Source organism: Adiantum capillus-veneris, chromosome 10, assembly GCF_014529385.1.
Source record: "Adiantum capillus-veneris isolate H3 chromosome 10, ASM1452938v2, whole genome shotgun sequence".
Lineage (NCBI taxonomy): Eukaryota > Viridiplantae > Streptophyta > Polypodiopsida > Polypodiales > Pteridaceae > Adiantum > Adiantum capillus-veneris.
In genome coordinates, this window is record NC_140940.1 from 124335960 (window position 1) to 124358725 (window position 22766).

General features: G+C 41.4%; 1 protein-coding gene across 2 annotated transcripts; it reads right to left on the reverse strand.

Moving 5' to 3' along the window:
• Nucleotides 1–427: 427 nt before the first annotated feature.
• On the reverse strand, nucleotides 428–10398 carry INO80 (DNA helicase INO80-like protein). 2 transcript variants are annotated; one of them, XM_086521992.1, is made up of 23 exons: nucleotides 9890–10398; nucleotides 9653–9785; nucleotides 9284–9332; nucleotides 8376–9184; nucleotides 8079–8270; nucleotides 7879–7989; nucleotides 7057–7451; nucleotides 6872–6980; nucleotides 6709–6789; nucleotides 6460–6632; nucleotides 6247–6372; nucleotides 5305–5466; nucleotides 5164–5221; nucleotides 4793–5023; nucleotides 4543–4689; nucleotides 3931–4461; nucleotides 2856–3113; nucleotides 2668–2775; nucleotides 2320–2414; nucleotides 2054–2210; nucleotides 1771–1974; nucleotides 1509–1688; nucleotides 428–1272 (listed from the first exon to the last, which is right to left on the reverse strand). In XM_086521992.1, exons 2-23 carry the CDS (start codon nucleotides 9752–9754, stop codon nucleotides 943–945), a joined length of 4608 nt encoding a protein of 1535 aa, XP_086378118.1. In that variant the 5' UTR covers nucleotides 9755–9785; nucleotides 9890–10398; the 3' UTR covers nucleotides 428–942. The 2 variants fall into 2 exon arrangements, with proteins under 2 accessions (XP_086378118.1, XP_086378119.1); XM_086521993.1 differs by lacking the exons at nucleotides 9653–9785; nucleotides 9890–10398 and having other exon boundaries at nucleotides 9284–9338.
• Between the last annotated feature and the right edge of the window lie 12368 nt (nucleotides 10399–22766).

Genomic DNA, 22766 nt, shown 5'->3' on the forward strand with positions numbered 1-22766 from the left:
CAAAGTCTACTACACTATGACGTCGTGTTGGAGTGTCTTTGGACCATCTTGAATAAAACTTTGGTACTCAATTTGATGAAGAAACTTTTGTCTTGACCTCACACTAAATACAATTTACTCAGCCAAGTCAATTTTTCTCCCAAAGATCTTTCTTTCGAAATACCCTTTCATTCTGTTTTCCCAAAATACCGAGAACCAAAGCACCCTGATGATGGCAAAGGAGCTCTATACACGATTGTCAAGCCTTCAGCCACCACAGCCAATGGCTGAAGCTCCCTGCGATAGGGCTTGCAGCTTTCAACACCCATAGCTCGACGCCTTAAAAGCTTAGATTACACATTTAACGACTATCGCAATGTGTATGCTCTTCTATCCTTTGTTCAGTTCCCCTTTGTTTTAAATTACTGAACAAGAACCACTCCAAGACTGAAGTTAACAGGTACATATTAACAAACATGGGGGATACTTCCTCACCCATGGTGTCACTAGAGTGCGACATGTCATTGATCGCATTCTATCATGAGAGCATCCGGTAGAACAGCCAGTGCCAGTAGTGTTACATGAAATAAGAGAGTTAAAAGACTGCCCAACATAGAACCACGACAGATGACTGGCAGAGAAGGTTGATGAATTTTCTCATCATTCCACCTCCTCGATAAATTAACAACGATACAAAAACATAGTTATAAACCAAAATTTTAACTCGACAACCACCGGTACACAAAACAATGGGTCTACCAATTAAATAACTCAGCGTCCCTCCTTGGACTGCTGCTCTGCTGCTGCCCTCCAAACATCCAAAAGCTGAGTTTGAAATACTCCCGTGGTAGAATCGATAGAGATGACAGCAGAAGAACGCCATCCAGATTTTTTTTCATCTGTGACTGGAAAGATGCTTGAAAACAATGATAGAAGACCGTGACCTTGGCCTCTCAGCTTCTTTCAAAGAAATGATGCTTCATCATAATAATTATCATTATGCAAAGAGAAGGATGAACCATCAGCGAATCCATCTTCTGGGCTGCCCTCCTCGTTCTCCATGTTGAAGAGATGAGCTGAGCTCTCTGAGAAGGATTCACCATTGGTTGAAATTTGGTGATTCTCTTGGTTACCACTTGCAATGGCTGTTATAGAGGCACTCTTCTTTGTCCTCCCTCTCACCTTGGTTGGCAGCTCTGAGACATTCCTACCTTCTTTTCCATCCCTGTGATCTCTATTGGTCTTCGGAGCTTTTGGTGGCCTTGGAGGCTTCCCTTCAACATCACTTTTTCTCTGCATAAACAATCAACTGAATTACACAACAAACATATAAATGTATGAATATTCTAGGCACATGCAATGTGCATCCCTCCCCCCCCCCCCCCCCCCCGCCCCCCCCCTTCCCCTTCCTCCCTCCAACAAAAGCACGTAAATCTCAATCCACCCTGCCCTGAGCAAAAGCACATACAATAGACAGCTCCCAAACACCCTCCTCGTCCATCCCTCTACAAATCTTTTTGACAAATTACCTTCCTCTGCCGCGATTTGGCTGGAGGGGCGGTATTTTCGGCAGTTTTCTCCGCATTTCCTTCTCCTTCAGCACTCTCTTCCTCAAGTGACGCACCACCCTCGGCATCTAGCCTTACATGCTTAGTGCCAGCCGTCACTACCCCCCATCCTTTCTTCCTTGCCTCCGGTTTATCCTGCATCTGCACAGTGTAACATGGCTTACTTTCTGGTTAATAAACCATTGAGCTCTTACACAAACTGCATAAGCTGAAAAACAACTACCTTGTGCCTCAGAAGTTGATCCTTCATCTTCTGCTCGAGCTCCGCATCATCTAAAAGAAGAGATACCACCTCCTCAGCTTCAAAAATATCACCCTGAGAATGCCCCCCAGTCATGACAAGCTGCTGCACAGTATTCTTTTGACTGGCCCGCTTTACAATCTTCTCCTCAACTGTTCCTTTACATATTAAGCGGTAAACAGTCACCTGTTGATACAACTAGTGTGAGTACAAATGCCCACTCATCATCTCAAATTTACCCATGGCAAAGCAACCACATGCTGACCTCCTTTGTTTGCCCAAGCCGATGAGCTCTGTCCATGGCTTGTAAATCCATGGTCGGGTTCCAATCACTCTCATAAAAGATAACAGTGTCAGCTGCCGTCAGGTTAATACCTAAGCCACCTGCTCGCGTGCTCAATAAAAACACAAATATATCCCCCCTGCAAAATCATTTGGAAGAATTTTTTTCAAAGGTAAAGACAAAGAGACCTGGGTCAGAATCGAAAGAAAGAGACCTTGGTCATAACAGAAAGAAAGCCCCTTCATTACCTGTGCTGGAAGTCCTTCACCATGTCTCGGCGGTCCATGATACTTGATGAGCCATCCAATCGGAGGTATTTGTACTTCCGGTAAATCATGTAATCCTAGAACAGAAAAGTTCGCTCAAGAAAGGGTAATTTCATGATCACAGAAAAACTAGAAAAAGGATGGACATTCTTCACCCGTAATTCATAAGCTTCAATTAAGAGCACTCACCAAAACAAGCCATATAGCTGACAGAGAGATTAAAACCAATGAAGACCAAAGACACTGATTTTTCATACACTACCATTCTTAAAAAAAGCCTTCTTGCAGTACTTGAAGATCAATCACAACCTAAAAAGATAAGACACATACCTCCAAGATATTGAGCATCTTGGTCATTTGGGCAAACAAAAGGACCCTATGGTTGTTAGCTCGCAATCGCTTCAGTAATATATCAAGAGTTTGAAGCTTACCAGAGTCCTACATCAACCACAAACAAACTCACTTCTGTAAGTATAGCAAAACATCTCGTAAGTAGTAAAAGTTAAGACGACACTTACAATGAGCATTTTTGCGAAGTCGAAACTTTGTAAAGGTGGAGACGACCCAAAAATCTCGTAAGGCAAACCAAGCAATGGCTGCTGTGAATGAACTTGTAAATCTTGCTCCTCAATAAGGTGGTGAGGCGATGGTGGGACAGCAGGCCCATTTCTGTCGGAAGTTCTTGCAAAACCCACCAGCAGCCTTTTAATCCAGGGATTTTGCATTTCTTCTTCTCTCTGACATGTGAAACCTCGATCTGAACACAAGATCTCAATCTACAAGAACAACGCTGTGCTTTAGAGCCGTAGCCTGCTGTAAACTAGAACTTTGAAAAAGAAACTGCAAAATAGGACAAGCAAAACAGCCTACCCCCCTTAATTAACTGGTCTAAGTCCTTTCTATTATCACGACTGAATCTCATGCGTATACTATCCATGAGGTCACGAAAGAAGCTGCTTAGTAACTCAACTCATTCAAAACATTAGAGGTCACAAAGCTTTATAATCACTACTATTTATAGCTTCTTAAGGGGAAAGAAGGGACGCTTATCTTCACACCGTTCAAGATTCAACCTGTGGTCTAAGCTATCCACAGGCTGCCTCCTACCTTCATGATCACAAAAAATGACCGAAGCTACTACCTTGAGTGACTAAAGGCCAAGGCATGTCTGGACTCTGTACCAGATAGAAATCCTTCTGATTCGGAAGTGGGTCTCCTGAGACAAGCCAAAAATTAGCCTGCACTACCCTAGCTATGATAGTTAGTATGGTTAGAGCAGACATCATCTCTGCATTCTGAAGTATCCTGGAAGTGACAGGACTTTAATAAACCCTACTCCAAACAACCTTGAATGATGCCCCAAGCATTGCATATCATCCTACACATTGAAAATGTTGCTGTTCCTCTCCTGGCCTTGAAAATTGAAACATAGTAGGCTCAAATTAGTAGAACCAACTCAAGCAGGGGATTGCTCAATCTACACTAACTTTAAACGCAATATCTTACCGAAACACAATTTGAAAGGTTCCTTTGTTCTGAATGTCATGAAGCCAGTAAACCAAATAAGAGTGAAATGAGAATATATAGTGTTACCTGTGGAGCTCGCACAGCTGGTATGAATGTGTTTGCAGACCGCAAAAGAGCTGTATTGTCTGAAAGTCTGTCCTCAAAAGATGCAACCAAAGCCTCAAAAGGTGAATTGGGGAGCCCAGTGGCCAACTTTTTCTTCAAGACAGCCAGCTTTGATCGAATGGGACAGAACAGCAATTTGCTTACAGCTCTAAGCCTTGCATCATCAAAATCACAGACCTGATCTTCTATAAAGCTTTCCCAATCATCCTCTTGCCAGTAATTGAAAAGGAGCCTTTCTAAAACTGTTGACCTCGACAAAAAATTGACTTCTCCAGGTGATAGGTCCAGGAGTCTAGTAAAGCCAAGAGAGTCACTCTTTACCATCCGTCCTTGTGTGCAGCTCTCACCCTCAGGATTAATAGACAAAAAGACATTGACTGCTGAAAAGATGTTGAAATGATTGCTCAACCATTTCTCTTCAAACCCCTGTGTAGAACCAGAGCTCACAGACGGCAGGCAGCACATGCCATCACGGTACAAAAGCTTTGGAACCTACATCATATGAAGACAATCTCTATAAGAGTTTGAAAGGCTGCAATTAACAGTAGAGATCTTAAAAATCCTCCAAACCACCTTGTAGGTTATCGGATTGTGCCCACCAGAATAATGAACATTCTCAAGCTCGCCAAAAGGAGCGGGAAGAAGGGGTGATTGCATGACAGAGAACTGTACAAATGAATGTCCTTCATTCCGCTCGAACAAATCAGGATGATTGCAAACCTGTAAATTGTGTGTTCAAAACAATTGGCAGGGATCCACATCCCTCCATAACAAACCACCATAACGCCAAACAGAAAACAGGGAAGTGGGAGAGAAGAGTTACCTTTCTTAGCTGGATCACTATGTTCATGAGGTTCAACACTTTCTTTTCATTCAAATGACCACCACTATTGTCAAATAAGTCTGCAACAGAGATCTTGTTTTTGATGGCTTGATAAAATGCTTGCTGGCGGGAGCTTAAAGTGCAGGGTAGAACCACCTCCTTTTTATTAGTCATCTCTGTGATGACATCTTTCTTCACACGTCGAAGCATAAAAGGCTTCAATATTGAATGCTGTAATTAAAATTTGATTTTGTAAGATGACAATTCTATTGATTCTTAAGGAAGCAATCTGAATAGCGTGTCAAACAACAACACTTTAAGGCATATATAGATTTGTCACCCAATGAAGACAAGAAAAAAGAAGCAATCACCAATCTATTTAATTGATGTTCATTCAATGTTCCCCCATGCTCTGCATGACTCTCGATTCTGTCAAAAACATGAAACAGGACTCTCCAATGACCTTTATTCTGCCAATACAAACAAAAGTACCATACAAGCTTTGGACTTACCCTTTTGAAAACCACTCATTAAACTGTTCATGGCTGTCAAAAAGAGTGGGCATAATAAAATGTAGTAAAGCCCACAATTCTGCCATATTATTTTGTATGGGGGTCCCAGTAAGTAACAGCCGATTGCGGCAGTTGAAACTGAGCAAAGTCTTCCATCGTATGCTGAAAAACAAAGCAATTTGCAGTGAGATCGTGCATTTACACTTCCAACAAAACCCACTAGTCTGTAAAGAGTAATACCACAATTCAAAGCAGAAAATGCCACAAAAAGTCAAGTAGCTGTCGTCATAAGATTGAGAACAAATAACACAAACACAGGAACAAATTTGGTAGCCCAATTAACACAGCAATAAATCAAGTAAAACACTCCTTATTTACCCAAACATAGTAAATCTTCAAAATATGTTTTGATGGTAGCATTGATAAGCTGCTAACGATATTAAAAACTATGTTTTGATTGTATCACTCTCCCGGTGTGATATAATGCACGCTAAAATCTGGTTGGAATGATAAGAATGCAATCTGTTGCATGATACCATGACCTGATGGAACCCTACGGAAGTAAGGATTAGGTGAAGAACTGTTCATGTTGTCCAGTCATAGCCAAAAGTGAATTATCCAGAAACGCCTTTGACTGTACTTGCTAAAAGAAATCAACTCAAAATAAGACAAACACTGTTGATGCATTAATGAGTTATAACCACTGGCCATACGCTATGAATAAAAAACTTGTTATATCATAGCAACTCCCTGGTTATGAACCCAAAACGCCACTTAAACCTCATTAAGCGGGTAATATCTACTGTCGATCAACATCTGCATGGGTGCAGTCAGGTGTACCTATCCCTGGAATACTTTTAGGGCAATTGGCAAAGTCTACGATCTTTTTGAGCTCGCTGCTTTATTTTTTCTTGCAAAACAAATTATCCATGTTGTCCAAACCTGGTTGAACTCTTGATAGCTTGTGCTTCATCCAAGACCATGTACTGCCACTTCACACGCCTTAGATATTTTTCATCTGTTACTAGTAGTTGGTAACTTGTAATCAGCATATGAAAAACTGCATCCCTGAATCCATAAAGCACAAAGTTATCTGGACCAGAACATGAGCAACACATTTTTTCACAGAAACTCAAAAAATTCAATGATGCCTACTTTCGATATAGCCGTTTTGGATTGATGTTTTTGCGGAGGACTGTCCTTTCCTGAAGACCTCCCCAATACGGCAAGATTCGGAATTCTGGACAAAAACGATTCGCTTCATCTGCCCAATTATTCAGCACAGATGCCGGTGCCACAACCAGAAAAGGTCCCCAGATGTTTTTCTCCTGCATAAATGTGATGCATAAGATGGAAAATTTTAATTACCTCCTTACACATATGCACAAAACAGTGGTACAATACCTCTGCAAGGTGCGCTAAAAAAGCCATGGCCTGTATTGTCTTTCCTAAGCCCATTTCATCAGCTAAAATTCCATTTAATCCCTGGATCACAAAGTCCAGAAGAAAATATTCACTTCTGGCCAAAGCAGAAAAGAAACATGAGCACACCATGCTCCGTTCATACCTGCTCATAGCAATTTACCAGCCATTGCAAGCCTTTCAATTGATACTCCTTCAAAATTCCTTCAAAAAGCGTAGGCTGCAAAACCGTAGAGGCCGCTGGCATGGTCGACCTTAAGAAGCAACAGCCTTGAATGGTGAGAAGCAAACTCACCTCAACCCATACAAATGAATTTGAGTAAAACTTACGGATGAAGTAAGTCGATGTCTGGAGCAGTATCAGTAAGCCCAGTGGGTTCTATATCATCACGAAGCTTGGAGCATTCATTGTCGAAAGCATCAGTTTTTTCTTTCTGCTGAGAAGCTGCATCTTGTGCTGCTCGTATTGCTGCCTCCTTCAAAGCTGCCTCTTCAGCTGCATCCTCAGCTAGATTAAGGGCAGCATCAGGAGCAATGCCATCACTTGCTATCTCAGAACCTGCAGTGGGCTGAGCAGCAGTTTTATTTTGCATGAAATGACTATAAAGCTCGGTTTGCGTGAGAAGGAAGTTGAGACGCTGCTGTTGTCTTCTTGCTTCCCGAAGCTCTTCTTCCCTCTTCAAGGCCTCTGCAGCTTCTTTCTCTTCCTTTTTCCTCAATTCGGCCTAAAACATAGAAAACGAGGGAAACCAGGAAAACTTCACTTTCTTCAGAAGATAATTACTTTCATGCAAGCTGTCTGAATAGGCCTTGGAAACAAATGCTGATGAAAAGCAGAGGTGGCTTTTGGGAATGTGGGTGGCAGTGAGCCGAGGCATAGAAAAACATGAAGCAAAATGCTCATCTCAATGCAATTACAAACCAAATCTTGGCCGAACAAAATGGAGAACTGAATTGGAAATGCGACGATATGCATGTGAGTCAGCAGAAACATCAACTAAAACACAAAAAAGCACGAACAAAACAAACGAATGACACCTTAACTTTGAACACAATAGCTGTCAAAAGAATAAAAGAATGTAACCATGAAAATCAAAACAGAAACAGAATTTGTTTTAAAACCCCACATAGCTGAAACTTAAACTAGAATACCTGCTCTTTGTCCACTTTCTTCCAATACAGCACCATATCCTTTGACAGCCTTCTGATGCGCATTGGAGCTGCTTTCATGACTCTAAGTGATCGCAATCCCTTGTACTTGACCTTCAATCAAAAAGATAACAAGAATCTCAATAATGGCCAACGTCCATGTAAACTAGAAGCAATATAATGTTAAAGAGTTCGAATGTCACCTCTCGTTGGCAACACTCGGCAAACTTTTTGGCATCTAAAGACTGTTTCCTATAGTAAGCCAAAAAGTTCCGATGATGTCTAGGAAGATCTTTCCTGACAATGCTGGCCCAAAACTTTCCAATTTTGTCATTATCTTCTCGCAGCACAACCGCAGGATCAACCACTTTCTTCGGAAGCTTTCTCTTGACAAGCTACAAAATATCCAGTTTAAACAAATGCACCGTGTCAGTAAACAATGTGCACGCACAAGGGACAAATAGTTCATGAAGGCACAGATGAGTGCGTGTAGTACTTACTTCAAATCCATCGCCCTTGTTGATTACCTCCACCTCACATTGGATTGCCACCCCAGTTTCTGACAAAATCTGCCTCCACGTGCCAGATACTTCCTGCCTCTCAGGTTGTGAAACAAAGTCCTTTGGCCCTGGCACAGGTACTGCTTCAAGCACTTTCAACGAGAACTTCTTAGAACTTAGGCTTTTTCTTAGATTGTTTGTGTGCTCTGAAGCTCTCCACAGCTTTGCCAAGCGGCTTGAAGTCACTGTAGAGACAATAACATCGAACTTTGCTTGCCCATTGAGGATGTGCTCCTCAAGTTCAAGGGCCTCAAGGCCTGGTAATCCAAGTGTAGGAGCCAATTGATCATAGAGGGGAGGTATTTCAAATAAAAAACCATCCCCAATATCAAGAAGGTTAAGGGCACCAAATTTCTCTTGATTTGGCAACCCATTATCTAAATGCTGCACATAGGAGGCCCCCTGATAATCGTCAAGCTTCTGAGACTTCCTGTTCATACTTGCAGCCGAAGTATCACCCGACTTCTTCTTTGAGGTTATGCGAAACCGACATGCCATAGCTTCACGCAATTGAGCACTTCTGTATCTCTTCAAGTGATCTCCAAGCATACCACGATATTGCTCCTCAGAAACACTACCAACATCATCCTCCATCTCGTCATTACTGTCTGAATCGTCCCGTTGAGATGTGTTGCTACCAGCTTCAGCTTCTACTTGCACTCTCTTCCTTTTCAAAGTCATCTCAGATTTGTAATCGACTGGTCTTTTTGATCCACCATTTGCCGACTCATACAACCTCCTCTGGCTCCCTATCGATTTACCAAATTTCAACCATTGGCTTCTCTATTGAATAAGTGCCCAATTATAATGCAAAACCAAAATATACAAGAAGTGTTAAATGTGCTTACCCCGATTCGAAGCCATGTCACTTTGAGGGAGTTGAAAGCTAGAAACCGACTGCATAAAAATGGCCAAAATGAATGGAAAAAAGTTGTCAAATTCCCGAAAACTTGCCTACAATTCAATAGCCTAGCATAGGGTTTTCAACAAAGCATAGGCACATAATTGCAACAATTTAATCAGGGCAATTCAGCAGTTATCTCAAGTCACTTTACAAGTGTAGGGCAATTCAGCAATTATGCCATGCCGTTCTAAACTGCAGAAGCATGGCGTTGTGGAAATGAGACATGCCACATTTTTGCACAAGAGGTACCAACCAAACCCCCGTGATCAACGCACGCAAATCATGAACATAATTCGGCAAGAAGAGGACTCACATCTAAATTGAAAAGACTCTCATATGAATATGGAGCCCTATGGCTACTTTGTGAGCTTCTATGATCCATCCTGTTTGAGGCAAACCTTTCGGAAGGATGCATCACTGCTCAGCTCAGGCATAGGCCACCATCCCTGCAGGCATTGAACAAATGTGAATCCACAATAATCAAAGAAACCCTAACTAACGCTGAGCATCATCCTGACCCGTTGAATTGAGAGAGCACTTGAATACTGACCCTCTGTAGCGAAGCAAAGTAGGCATAGTGCAGGGTGCACCAACACTAGGGTTGCACGGCAGGGGTGCCCTTTCTTGCGTTATTTTGTACATCTGTATAGCTGCAGACAGTGCGCAAACACAGGTGTGTTCCTTCTCAAAAGGGGAGGGGCGCAGGAGAATCCATAACTTCCGCAGTAAGATCGGAGGTCCACTGCCACGGGGGCCGACGCGTACACGACAGAGAGGAAGGAAGATGGAAAGGATTAGGGTTCAGCAATAAAAAGAGGAGGTTAAAAAGCTGACCCTTTGGTTGAATTCCGGCTATGGCGTGAGAGGGCGGGCGAAGGGGGGCTGTAGCGTGGGCTCGCGCGTAAGAATGCTGTGTGCGTATGTATGTATTCTTGCTTCTTCTTCTTCTTTCTTCTTCCTCTTCTGCGCTTCTGTGCTGGCAAAAGCGACCCCCGACGTCGGGGGTGTACCTGGCTAGCATACCATCCTCGGCTTCCATCATCATCCTTCCTTGCAAAATTTGGTGGATACAACGAAAAAAGCTAAGAAAAGCATTGGTCCTCACACATGGAAATGTTTGATTAATGTCAAGTGAGTGTGGATACTTTTAGCTAACATCATCATTCCTTACTCTTTCCAAATTGTAGAAAAGCTGAGAAAAGCATTGGTCCTCACACATGGAAATGTTTGATTAATGTCAAGTAAGTAGCAAGCATTAGCTAGAAGTATCCACAATGACGAGATTAGTCACAATGATGGACCATGCTCGACTTCATCTCGAAGAAGCTCGATGTATGTCTTTTTATTTGGCACGTCATCCTAGCAATTGGAAGGATGTGCATTCACTAAGAAACTTGGTCGCTCCAACTCACTCTCTCTCTAAGCCACAGCAAGAAACTTGGTCACTCCAACTCACTCTTTCTCTAAGCCACAGCTTATAGGTAACTTTGTCAAGATATAGCCATGTGAGAAGGATGCATTTCCACCCAAAATTTGTCTGAAAAGGTGCACTTAGTCCAGATTGGGATGCAGCTCGGAGGGATGGAATCACAAGACTAGGTTTGGGAATGTGAGACCCCCAAAAGAAGACTCTCTCCCATACGAGAGGAGGAATCCAAAGAGCGAGAAAGTAATGAATCCCTAAGTTCCTCTAAAGATGTGGCTCCACGAAGACGGCGGTTTAGACGGTTGCCAACTCCTCCTAACAAGAAACGGTCAACCCACAGTCCTTCTCCTCGTCACTCCGAAAGGGAAGAGAGGAAACAAAGGAAGAAAAGGGCAAGAAAGAGGTCCCCGTGGCAGTGGACCTCCGATCTTACTGCGGAAGTTATGGATCTTACAAGAAAGAGGGTGACCTCTTCTCCTTCTTCTTCACCTTCCTCCTCTTCCGACGAAAGCTATGGCTATTCTTCTAGAGAATACAAGAGGGGAGGACATCGCAAATCTTACCCTCCATGGCGAAGGTCACAAAAGCTCAAGAATTTCAAAGAGCGAGGAAAGAGTATCTCTTTTCTCACCTATGATGGCACCTTTGGTGCTACCGACAAAGTATTGGCCTTCATCCAGCAATTTGATGCGGCCTTTGGAGACAAGGGCTTCACGGAGTCCTCCAAGCTACGCCATGTAACTATGCACTTCCAAAAATCTGCTCATCAATGGTGGGCTAGTCTTCGTGGCAACGACGAAGCCTCAAAGACATGGAAAACTCTACGAGTTTCCATCATGAAGCAATTCCTTGCAAGCGATGAAAAGGACAAAGTGCTTACCAAATGGCGTAGTTTGAAACTTCTCTCCCATGAGTCTATCCACAAATATGTGGACAATTTTTGGGATCTACATCTCAAGGCTACTGTCTTTCAAAAGATAGACTTCGCCGAGCAAAAGCAACAATTCTGTGCGGGATTACCTGAAGAGATGGCCGAGTACGTCAACTCCCAACGGCCTGGTTCTATCACCAAAGTAATCCACCACACTATGGTTGCTTCGCGCATCAATTTCCAACAAGGGGGCTAGGCGGACTGTCAAGCCCATGGAAAGCAAAAGACAAAACTGATGCAAAGGGGAAAACCAATGTCCAAAATTCTTCCCAAGGCAATTCCAACAACAACAACAACAATCGGCCCAAGGAGAAGGGAGTTTACAAAGGTAAAAACAAACTCTCTCCTGAAGAGCTTGAAGCTTTTCGCAAGGACCATAAATGTTTTAAGTGTGGGGAGTAAGGACATGGCTATCGTTCTTGCCCCGAGAGAAATGTCCGCAATGAGACTCCTAGAGCTTCCACTATCGAAGCTCCAAAAGAGGGTGCTCATTGCAAAGGATCACCTCTCTCCTATGCTTGGGGAAAGGTAAGGGAGCATGATTCCTTCATCTTGTTTGACTCTGGCTCTACTCACAAGTTCATATCAACAGTGTTGGCCACCAAGTTGGGCATTCGAGCTTTTGAGATGGGAGATACTGTAATTGCTAATACCGTTTTCAAGGGACAGCAAGACTCCGTTACTCCCTTGATTTGGAAGTTGAGGCTTCATGTCCAAAGCTATGTCAACAAAGAAGACTTTTTCATCTCTCCTCTCCAATATGAGGATGCTATCCTAGGGGCACCATGGTTCAACCGCACGGCTACCAACATGAAGTTCTTTGACAGGAGGATCTACTTCGCCTACAGGGATAAGAACATGTATATAGATGCTAGTGAGTTTGGTCGTACTATACCACTTGTAAATTCTCCTGCTTTTGATAAATCAATGAAGAGCTCAGTTTTGCATACATGATTTTTGTCAGAGAGTCCCTAAAAAGTCCTAATGTTTCATCAAATGTAAATGGTAGGAATCAAGAAGAGTTAGACTTGTCTAATTTTCTAAAAGGATTCCAAGATGTGTTCATCGATGATATCCCTATGGACTTACCTCCAAAACACGGGGATGATGACCATCAAATTGAGCTCCTACAAGGAAGCTTACCGCCTAACAAGCCTCCTTATCGAGTTTCCCAAGCTCAACAAAGGAGATCATGAGGCAAGTACAAAAGTTGGTAGACAAAGGGATGGTGAGGCCTAGATCCTTTCCCTTTGTTCTCCAATCCTTTTATTGCAAAAGAAAGAAGGTACATACCACATGTGTGTGGACTATCGAGCACTAAACCATATCACTATTAAAAACAGATTTCCTATGCCTCGGATAGAAGGTCTGTTTGATAAGCTACAAGACTCTACCTACTTTTCACAGTAGGATTGACCTTAAAAGTGGGCATCATCAAATAAGGATAGTGGATGAAGATATCATAAAGACCGCATTTTGTACAACGTTTGGTCTTTATGAACATCTAGTCATGCCTTTTAGCTTGACTAATGCACCAGCCATGTTCAATCAATTAACGGAGAAAATCTTTAGACCCTACCGCAAATTCATGGGGTGTTCTTTGATGATATTATCATCTACTCCAAAGTCCTTGGAGGAACACAAGCAACATCTCCAAGTGATTTTTCAAGCATTGAGAGAGAACAAGCTGTTTCTCAATCAAAAGAAAAGCGAATTTTTCCTTCAAGAGATTCAATATTTAGGTCATATTATCTCTCAAGTTGGTAATCGTATGGATCCATCAAAGTAAGAGGTAATAAAAACATGGCCTAGTCCAAGGAATCTACATAAGCTAAGAAGCTTTATTGGTATGTGTGCATACTATATAGCAAAATTCTCTCAAATAGCAGGACCATTACATGACTTAACAAAGAATAATGTTAAGTACTCATGGACTGCTAAGGAGCAAAATGCTTTGACAAGTTCAAAGAGAAGCTTACCTCCCAACCAGTCCTTATGCTTCCGGATCTCTCGAAGCCATTTGAGGTCCAATGTGATGCTTGTGGTAAGCTTCTCTTTGACAAGTTCAAAGAGAAGCTTACCTCCCAACCAGTCCTTATGCTTCCGGATCTCTCGAAGCCATTTGAGGTCCAATGTGATGCTTGTGGTAAGCTTCTCTTTGACAAGTTCAAAGAGAAGCTTACCTCCCAACCAGTCCTTATGCTTCCGGATCTCTCGAAGCCATTTGAGGTCCAATGTGATGCTTGTGGTGATTGCCTTGGAGCAGTCTTGCTTCAAGAAGGGCATGCCATAGCATATGAGAGCCGAAGGCTCAATACGGATGAACGGGTTTTGGGAATTTACGAGAAAGAGCTTTTAGCTGTTATACATGTCCTAGACACATGGAAACTGTAACAGGACTTGATTTGAGGTGTTTTAGTAATAAATTTTGTTTTCTAGGAAGTTTTGGTCGTTTTAAAGTTAGTCCACTGTGTAGAAGGATGTGTGGATTGTTTTTGTCCAATAAAATTTTTTGATCCGGAAGGCACTTTCTGGGGCATTTTTGAAGGTGTTAACGTGGGATTTTGAAAAAGTGATGTATGAAGCGATCGAAGCCTGCGTTATAAGGAACAACTTTGGTTCTTTGAGTCTTTAGAGATTTTGATGTTTTGATGCTCGTTGAGGGCCAAAGATTAAGAAAAAAGTTGGATTTGCTGTTTTTGCATCGTTTTTGTAGAAAATGTTGATTTGCAGGTTGATTTTCAGCAAATGAGAGCAGGCTATGGAAATTTTCCATCACATAGCCGTCGAAGAGCGCAGCAAGGGCAACAAGATTGTGTGAGACGGACTTGGGCTGTTTTGGCTCCGTTTGGGAGTTATGTTCAGTTGAAGACTGCTGAAAAATTTGTGGACTTAAATTATTAAAAAAAAAAAGGTTTCAAAAATCTAACCTCTACGGATCGCTTCGCGATCACGTTTTTACCTTGTTCTCGCAGGTATACTTGGCGCGCAAGTCGAGTCGACCGAACGCCCAAAATAGAAAAGCGGCTATTTTGAGAGGTCGTGGAGGTTCGAGCTCCGTACAACAGAGTGCGCCCATATATTTTGCTCCTCTGTTGTATCAAACACTATCAATACAAAGATTTCTTCCTCTGTTTTGCTGTCTATCTCTATTATTCCGTTCCTGTGACAAGTGGTATCAGAGCAAGCGGTTGATTCTGGACATGGACGGATACGAGAAGAAGATAAGGGAGCAAGAAGACCTGATTCGACGACTACAAGAGGATCTGGAAATTTCAAATCGGGAGCGTGCTAAGGCTCTGCGGGGCAAAGCGACACGAGACCCTGATATCTATGTGGAAATTAATGGCGAACACGAAGACGGAAACCATGCTATTCCACCAGGAAACAATAATCAACGTGTGGGCGCTGGGGCACCTGGCGGTGGTGATGGTGGTGATGATAATGATGGGAACGGTGGTGATGGACGTCGAGGTCGTCCACACGAAAGACAGCGGAATGACGGCGAAGCGAAAACTAATGAAAGGAGAGGACGAAGAAGGAAACGTGATGAAGAAGATGCAGATGAAGATTCTGAAAGGGCAGCTTTACAACAAGTCTTCAAGAAGGCAAAGATTACCGAGTTTAATGGCATCGAGAAAACTGGTGAAGATCTCGAAGCATGGATTGAAGAGTTAGAAGATTATTTGCATTGAAGAAGTTCTCTGAAGAGGCAAAAGCAAAGGTTGCAGTTGTTCATCTTCGACAAACCGCAAAGCTTTGGTGGAAAGCATACCTTAAACAGCGAACAAAGGTTACTCCAATCACTTGGGAGGAATTTAAAACGCAAGGGTATAAAAGGTACTGTTCTCCACACTATGAGATGGATAAAAAGATGAAGTTTTACAAGTTTCAGCAGCAACCTGAGGACGAGCCAAGTCTTACTGTACATGAGTATAAGGAGAAGTTTTTGCGACTTCACAAGTATGCACCGGAAGTAGAAGGAGAGGCGTTGACAAACAAATTTATCGAAGGACTGCGTAAAGATCTGTATTATCAAGTAAAGAGTGCAGGGGCTACTGATTTTCTGGATGCTATTGCGAAGGCCGAAAATTATGAGAAGAAGGTGAAGTGTGAGAGCCGCAACCCTACTCCAAGCAGAATTATACCTACCGGGCATAGAATGCAGAATAGGCCTTTTCAGACAAACACTGAGTTTCCCCGAAGGAATTTTACAAATAATCAGAGAAGACCACTCAATAATTTTTCAACTCAGAATCAGAATTCCAATCGAAATCAGAGTACAAATCAGAATGCTGTAAACAACCGCAATCAAAATTTGGGTCAGAATGCTGTAAACAACCGCAATCAAAATTTGGGTCAGAATGATGCAAATCAGAATCAAAGAAGACGACAACCGCTGCGGTGGCAACATGATCCTACTTTTCTAGAACGAGCAAGGAGATTTGGGTTATGTTTCTGTTGCGGTGAGCAAGGTCACAAGACGTTCGAATGCCCAAATAAGGAGATCGATCAGGCAGTTCTTGCACGAATGGAAGCCAATATGAATGCAATGGACACCACAATTGAGGAAGCGAGCGAGGAAGGTAAGTGCTCTGAAATTCCCATGAAATGTATGACAACGTCTGTTCATCATTTAAGGGCATCCGTTATAAGAATTCGGGGTAAGATAGGAACTGAAATTGTGAATTTTCTCATTGATTCGGGTAGTACGCATTGTTTTATGTCTAACAAGCTTGCGCAGACTTTGAAATTGAATTCTGATTCCCACATTAGGAGACCTGTAGAATTGGCCAATGGGAAGAAACATTATACACAGGGTCATATTCAAAACTTACCTTTTTTGCTGAACAAAGAGAAACATTCGGGAGAATTTTATGTTATTGGCATGGGTGAACGGGATGTAATTTTGGGAATGGATTGGTTGGCTGCGAACCGTGCATTGATTGATTGTGAGAGGGGTGAGTTGGTTTTTAAAAACAGAGATGGTCATGCGATTAAAGCTGAGGAGAGAAATACTAAATCACTTCTGATTTCTGCCATGAAACTTTTGAGGGGGGTGAGACAAGGGTGTGAGACGTTTCTTGTGTTTGCTAACGAGATTAAAGAAGATTCTAGGAATAAACAGAAAGGAGAAAATCCAGAATTTGTAGAGGATCTCTTACATGAATTTAAGGATGTGTTCCCGGACGATCTTCCTGGTATGCCTACGCCTAGAGCGGTAGACCACGCCATAGATCTATATCCAGGAGCAACACCTTATTCAAGGGCTCCATACAGGTTCAATATTGATGAGCTTAAAGAGCTCAAGATACAACTTGATGACCTTTTGAAAAAGGGTTTCATTAAACCTAGTGTATCTCCTTGGGGTAGTCCTGTGTTATTCCAAAAGAAAAAGGATGGTACATATAGGTTATGCATTGACTACAGGGGGTTAAACAAACAGACCATTAAGAACAAATATCCTCTTCCTCACATAGATGAATTGCTTAGCCATTTGAGTGGTGCCACAATATTTTCAAAGGTTGATCTTCGTTCTGGCTACCATCAAATCCGCATTAAGGTCGAGGACATTCCAAAGACTGCTTTTCGTACACGTTATGGGCATTATGAATTTACAGTTCTTGCTTTTGGTTTGACTAATGCACCAACAACTTTCATGTGCTTAATGAACAATATTTTTCACCCGTATCTTGATGACTTCATTCTGGTATTCTTGGATGATATTTTTGTGTATTCTAAGAATGAAGAAGATCATGCATTGCACTTAAAGAAAACATTTGAGGTTTTGCGTGAACATAAATTGTATGCCAAAGCAAGTAAGTGTTCCTTTGCAAAGGATCAGATTGTGTATTTGGGAAGAGTGATTTCTAAAGAGGGGATTCACATTGACCTTGACAAAGTTAAGACTATTGTGGAGTGGCCAACACCAAAGTCATTAAGGGATGTGAGAAGCTTTATGGGTCTAGCACAATATGAGAGAGCACACATTAAAGATTTCTCTAAGATAGCAAGTCCTTTGACCGAATTGACCAAGAAAGATAAGGGTTTTGTGTGGACTTCTACCTGTGAGACTGCTTTTGAGACCTTGAAGGCTAAAATAGCAGAAAATTGTGTTTTGAAAGTTCTTGAGATGGGCAAACCATTTGTTGTGTCATGTGATGCTAGTGGTGAACAACTAGGGTGTGTTTTGACACAAGAAGGAAGAGTGGTTGCATATGAGTCTAGGAAATTAAGACGACATGAATTGAACTATGCAACACATGATCTAGAATTGCTTGCTGTTGTTCATGCATTGAAACATTGGCGTCATCTTGTGCTTGGTGTCAAATTTGAATTGCGTATTGATCATCAAAGTTTGAAGTATATTTTCACTCAGCCATTGTTAAACAACAGACAAAGGAGATGGATTGAATTGCTGGCTGAGTATGATTTTGACTTGAAGTATTTGTGTGGGAAAGAAAATAAAGTTGCAGATGCATTGAGTCGTAGGCCCATGTGTAATTTGTTGACTGTTGTGCGATCCAATTTGGTTGATGAGATACATGCCGAAGTTGAAAATGATTCTTTTTACATGCCTATTTTGAAATTCTTGCGTGAGAATATTGGTGAGATGTATGAGAACAGATATCACTTGTATAAGGGAAATCTGTATTATTATGACCGCTTGTGTATTCCTGCAAATTCTGCTTTTAAGAGTCAAATTCTGCATGAGTGTCATAACTCACCTTTTTCTGGTCATCCTGGATTGAGTAAGACATATGAAAAGATTAAAAGTTCATTCTTTTGGCCACGTATGAAATTGGATGTTAAGAATTATGTGCGTGAATGCTTTCAATGTCAACAAGTTAAAATTGAACATAAGAGGATGCCTGGTGACCTTCAACCCTTAGACATTCCTTTACAGAAGTGGGAGTCTATATCCATGGACTTTATTATTAGACTTCCTACTACTCGTGGAGGGTATGACTCGATCTTTGTGGTGGTAGATAGACTCACAAAACAGGCTCACTTCTTTCCCGTGAAAATAACTGATACTGCTTTGACCATTGCACGCTTGTTTGTGAAAGAGATATTTCGTTTGCATGGCATGCCCAAGAGCATAGTGTCTGACAGAGATTCTAAGTTCACTTCACATTTCTGGAGAGCGACTTTTGACTCTATAGGTACCCAGTTACGTATGTCTACTGGTTTTCATCCTCAAACCGATGGGGAAACGGAGAGAGTGAATCGTATTTTAGAAGATATGTTACGAATGTATGTCAATGAAAACCAATCCAATTGGAATGAATATTTGCCTTTGGTTGAATTTGCATACAACAGTTCATATCTTTCATCTATTAGGATGACCCCGTTTGAAGCAATGTATGGCTATAACTGTCCCACACCTATAAATTTTCTTAGCTCGAGGAATAAGGTAGAACTGTCACGTGAGATGCTTGAGAAAATGGATAACGAGTTGGCCAAAATCAGGGGGAATATTAGAGAAGCCCAAAAGAGACATAAATTGTATTATGACAAGAAACATCGGGTTGTGGAGTATGAAACTGGGGATATGGTTTTCTTAAAGGTTATTCCCGAGAAGTCTCATTTGATTCTTGGAAAGGATAAGCGATTGTCTCCACGATTTGCTGGGCCATTTAAAATTTTGAAGCGCATTGGTTCATTAGCTTACAAATTGGAATTGCCTTCTCATGTCAAAGTGCATCCTGTATTTCATGTGAATTTATTGAAAAAGTATGTTCCTAACGTGCACCATGTTTTACAGGACAACTCTAAGTTGAAAGATGACGGAACATTGACAGTAGAACCAGACTTAGTGCTAGATAGGCATGTCAAACATTTGAGAAATAGAGACATTGTGGAAGTTTTGGTTAAGTGGCAGAACTATCCAAGAGAGGATGCATCTTGGATCGATCTTAGTGTTTTGCAAAGCGAATTTCCCTTCTTCCAACTCTGAGGACAGAGTTAATTTTGAAAAGGGGAGATTGTAACGGGACTTTATTTGAGGTGTTTTAGTAATAAATTTTGTTTTCTAGGAAGTTTTGGTCGTTTTAAAGTTAGTCCACTGTGTAGAAGGATGTGTGGATTGTTTTCATCCAATAAAATTTTTTGATTTGGAAGGCACTTTCTGGGGCATTTTTGAAGGTGTTAACGTGGGATTTTGAAAAAGTGATGTATGAAGCGATTGAAGCCTGCGTTATAAGGAACAACTTTGGTTCTTTGAGTCTTTAGAGATTTTGATGTTTTGATGCTCGTTGAGGGCCAAAGATTAAGAAAAAAGTTGGATTTGCTGTTTTTGCATCGTTTTTGTAGAAAATGTTGTTTTGCAGGTTGATTTCCATAGCCTGCTCTCCTGCAAAACAGCATTTTCTACAAAAACGATGCAAAAACAGCAAATCCAACTTTATTCTTAATCTTTGGCCCTCAACGAGCATCAAAACATCAAAATCTCTAAAGACTCAAAGAACCAAAGTTGTTCCTTATAACGTAGGCTTCAATCGCTTCATACATCACTTTTTCAAAATCCCACGTTAACACCTTCAAAAATGCCCCAGAAAGTGCCTTCCGGATCAAAAAATTTTATTGGACGAAAACAATCCACACATCCTTTTACACAGTGGACTAACTTTAAAACGACCAAAACTTCCTAGAAAACAAAATTTATTACTAAAACACCTCAAATCAAGTCCGGTTACAATCTCCCCTTTTCAAAATTAACTCTGTCCTCAGAGTTGGAAGGAGGGAAATTCGCTTTGCAAAACACTAAGATCAACCCAAGATGCATCCTCTACTGGATAGTTTTGCCACTTAACCAAAACTTCCACAATGTCTCTATTTCTCAAATGTTTGACACGCCTATCTAGCACTAAGTCAGGTTCTACTGTCAATGTTCCGTCATCTTTCAACTTAGAGTTGTCCTGTAAAACATGGTGCACGTTAGGAACATACTTTTTCAATAAACTCACATGAAATACAGGATGCACTTTGACATGAGAAGGCAATTCCAATTTGTAAGCTAATGAACCAATGTGCTTCAAAATTTTAAATGGCCCAGCAAATCGTGGAGACAATCGCTTATCCTTTCCAAGAATCAAATGAGACTTCTCGGGAATAACCTTTAAGAAAACCATATCCCCAGTTTCATACTCCACAACCCGATGTTTCTTGTCATAATACAATTTATGTCTCTTTTGGGCTTCTCTAATATTCCCCCTGATTTTGGCCAACTCGTTATCCATTTTCTCAAGCATCTCACGTGACAGTTCTACCTTATTCCTCGAGCTAAGAAAATTTATAGGTGTGGGACAGTTATAGCCATACATTGCTTCAAACGGGGTCATCCTAATAGATGAAAGATATGAACTGTTGTATGCAAATTCAACCAAAGGCAAATATTCATTCCAATTGGATTGGTTTTCATTGACATACATTCGTAACATATCTTCTAAAATACGATTCACTCTCTCCGTTTCCCCATCGGTTTGAGGATGAAAACCAGTAGACATACGTAACTGGGTACCTATAGAGTCAAAAGTCGCTCTCCAGAAATGTGAAGTGAACTTAGAATCTCTGTCAGACACTATGCTCTTGGGCATGCCATGCAAACGAAATATCTCTTTCACAAACAAGCGTGCAATGGTCAAAGCAGTATCAGTTATTTTCACGGGAAAGAAGTGAGCCTGTTTTGTGAGTCTATCTACCACCACAAAGATCGAGTCATACCCTCCACGAGTATTAGGAAGTCTAATAATAAAGTCCATGGATATAGACTCCCACTTCTGTAAAGGAATGTCTAAGGGTTGAAGGTCACCAGGCATCCTCTTATGTTCAATTTTAACTTGTTGACATTGAAAGCATTCACGCACATAATTCTTAACATCCAATTTCATACGTGGCCAAAAGAATGAACTTTTAATCTTTTCATATGTCTTACTCAATCCAGGATGACCAAAAAAAGGTGAGTTATGACACTCATGCAGAATTTGACTCTTAAAAGCAGAATTTGCAGGAATACACAAGCGGTCATAATAATACAGATTTCCCTTATACAAGTGATATCTGTTCTCATACATCTCACCAATATTCTCACGCAAGAATTTCAAAATAGGCATGTAAAAAGAATCATTTTCAACTTCGGCATGTATCTCATCAACCAAATTGGATCGCACAACAGTCAACAAATTACACATGGGCCTACGACTCAATGCATCTGCAACTTTATTTTCTTTCCCACACAAATACTTCAAGTCAAAATCATACTCAGCCAGCAATTCAATCCATCTCCTTTGTCTGTTGTTTAACAATGGTTGAGTGAAAATATACTTCAAACTTTGATGATCAATACGCAATTCAAATTTGACACCAAGCAAAAGATGACGCCAATGTTTCAATGCATGAACAACAGCAAGCAATTCTAGATCATGTGTTGCATAGTTCAATTCATGTCGTCTTAATTTCCTAGACTCATATGCAACCACTCTTCCTTCTTGTGTCAAAACACACCCTAGTTGTTCACCACTAGCATCACATGACACAACAAATGGTTTGCCCATCTCAGGAACTTTCAAAACACAATTTTCTGCTATTTTAGAGAGCAAGCTATGGAAATTTTCCATCACATAGCCGTCGAAGAGCGCAGCGAGGGCAACAAGATTGTGTGAGACGGACTTGGGCTGTTTTGGCTCCGTTTGGGAGTTATGTTCAGTTGAAGACAGCTGAAAAATTTGTGGACTTTTATATTTAAAAAAAAAAAAAAGGTTTCAAAATTCTAACCTCTACGGATCGCTTCGCGATCACGTTTTTACCTTGTTCTCGCAGGTATACTTGGCGCGCAAGTCGAGTCGATCGAACGCCCAAAATAAAAAAGCGGCTATTTTGAGAGGTCGCATGCTTTTGGAGGAAAAATCAGAATAGAAGGACGGGTGGTGCGTTTTGGGGAGGATTCACCGATCTCTCTTCTGCGAGTGAGAGTGCGAGTGCGAGTGAGACGCTGCATGCAAGCGAATTGAAGCTCGGGGGTGGTCGGGAGGTTCGAGCTCCGTACAACGGAGTACGCCCATATATTTT

Excerpts from the sequence above, each read along its gene's own strand:
- INO80 (XM_086521992.1), bottom strand. The coding sequence starts at position 9,754 with ATGCATCCTTCCGAAAGGTTTGCCTCAAACAGGATGGATCATAGAAGC. Across the intron at positions 9,333-9,652 it reads AGAGTCTTTTCAATTTAGAT|TCGGTTTCTAGCTTTCAACT; the intron begins GTGAGTCCTCTT and ends ATTTTTATGCAG. Across the intron at positions 1,689-1,770 it reads ATCAACTTCTGAGGCACAAG|ATGCAGGATAAACCGGAGGC; the intron begins GTAGTTGTTTTT and ends TACACTGTGCAG.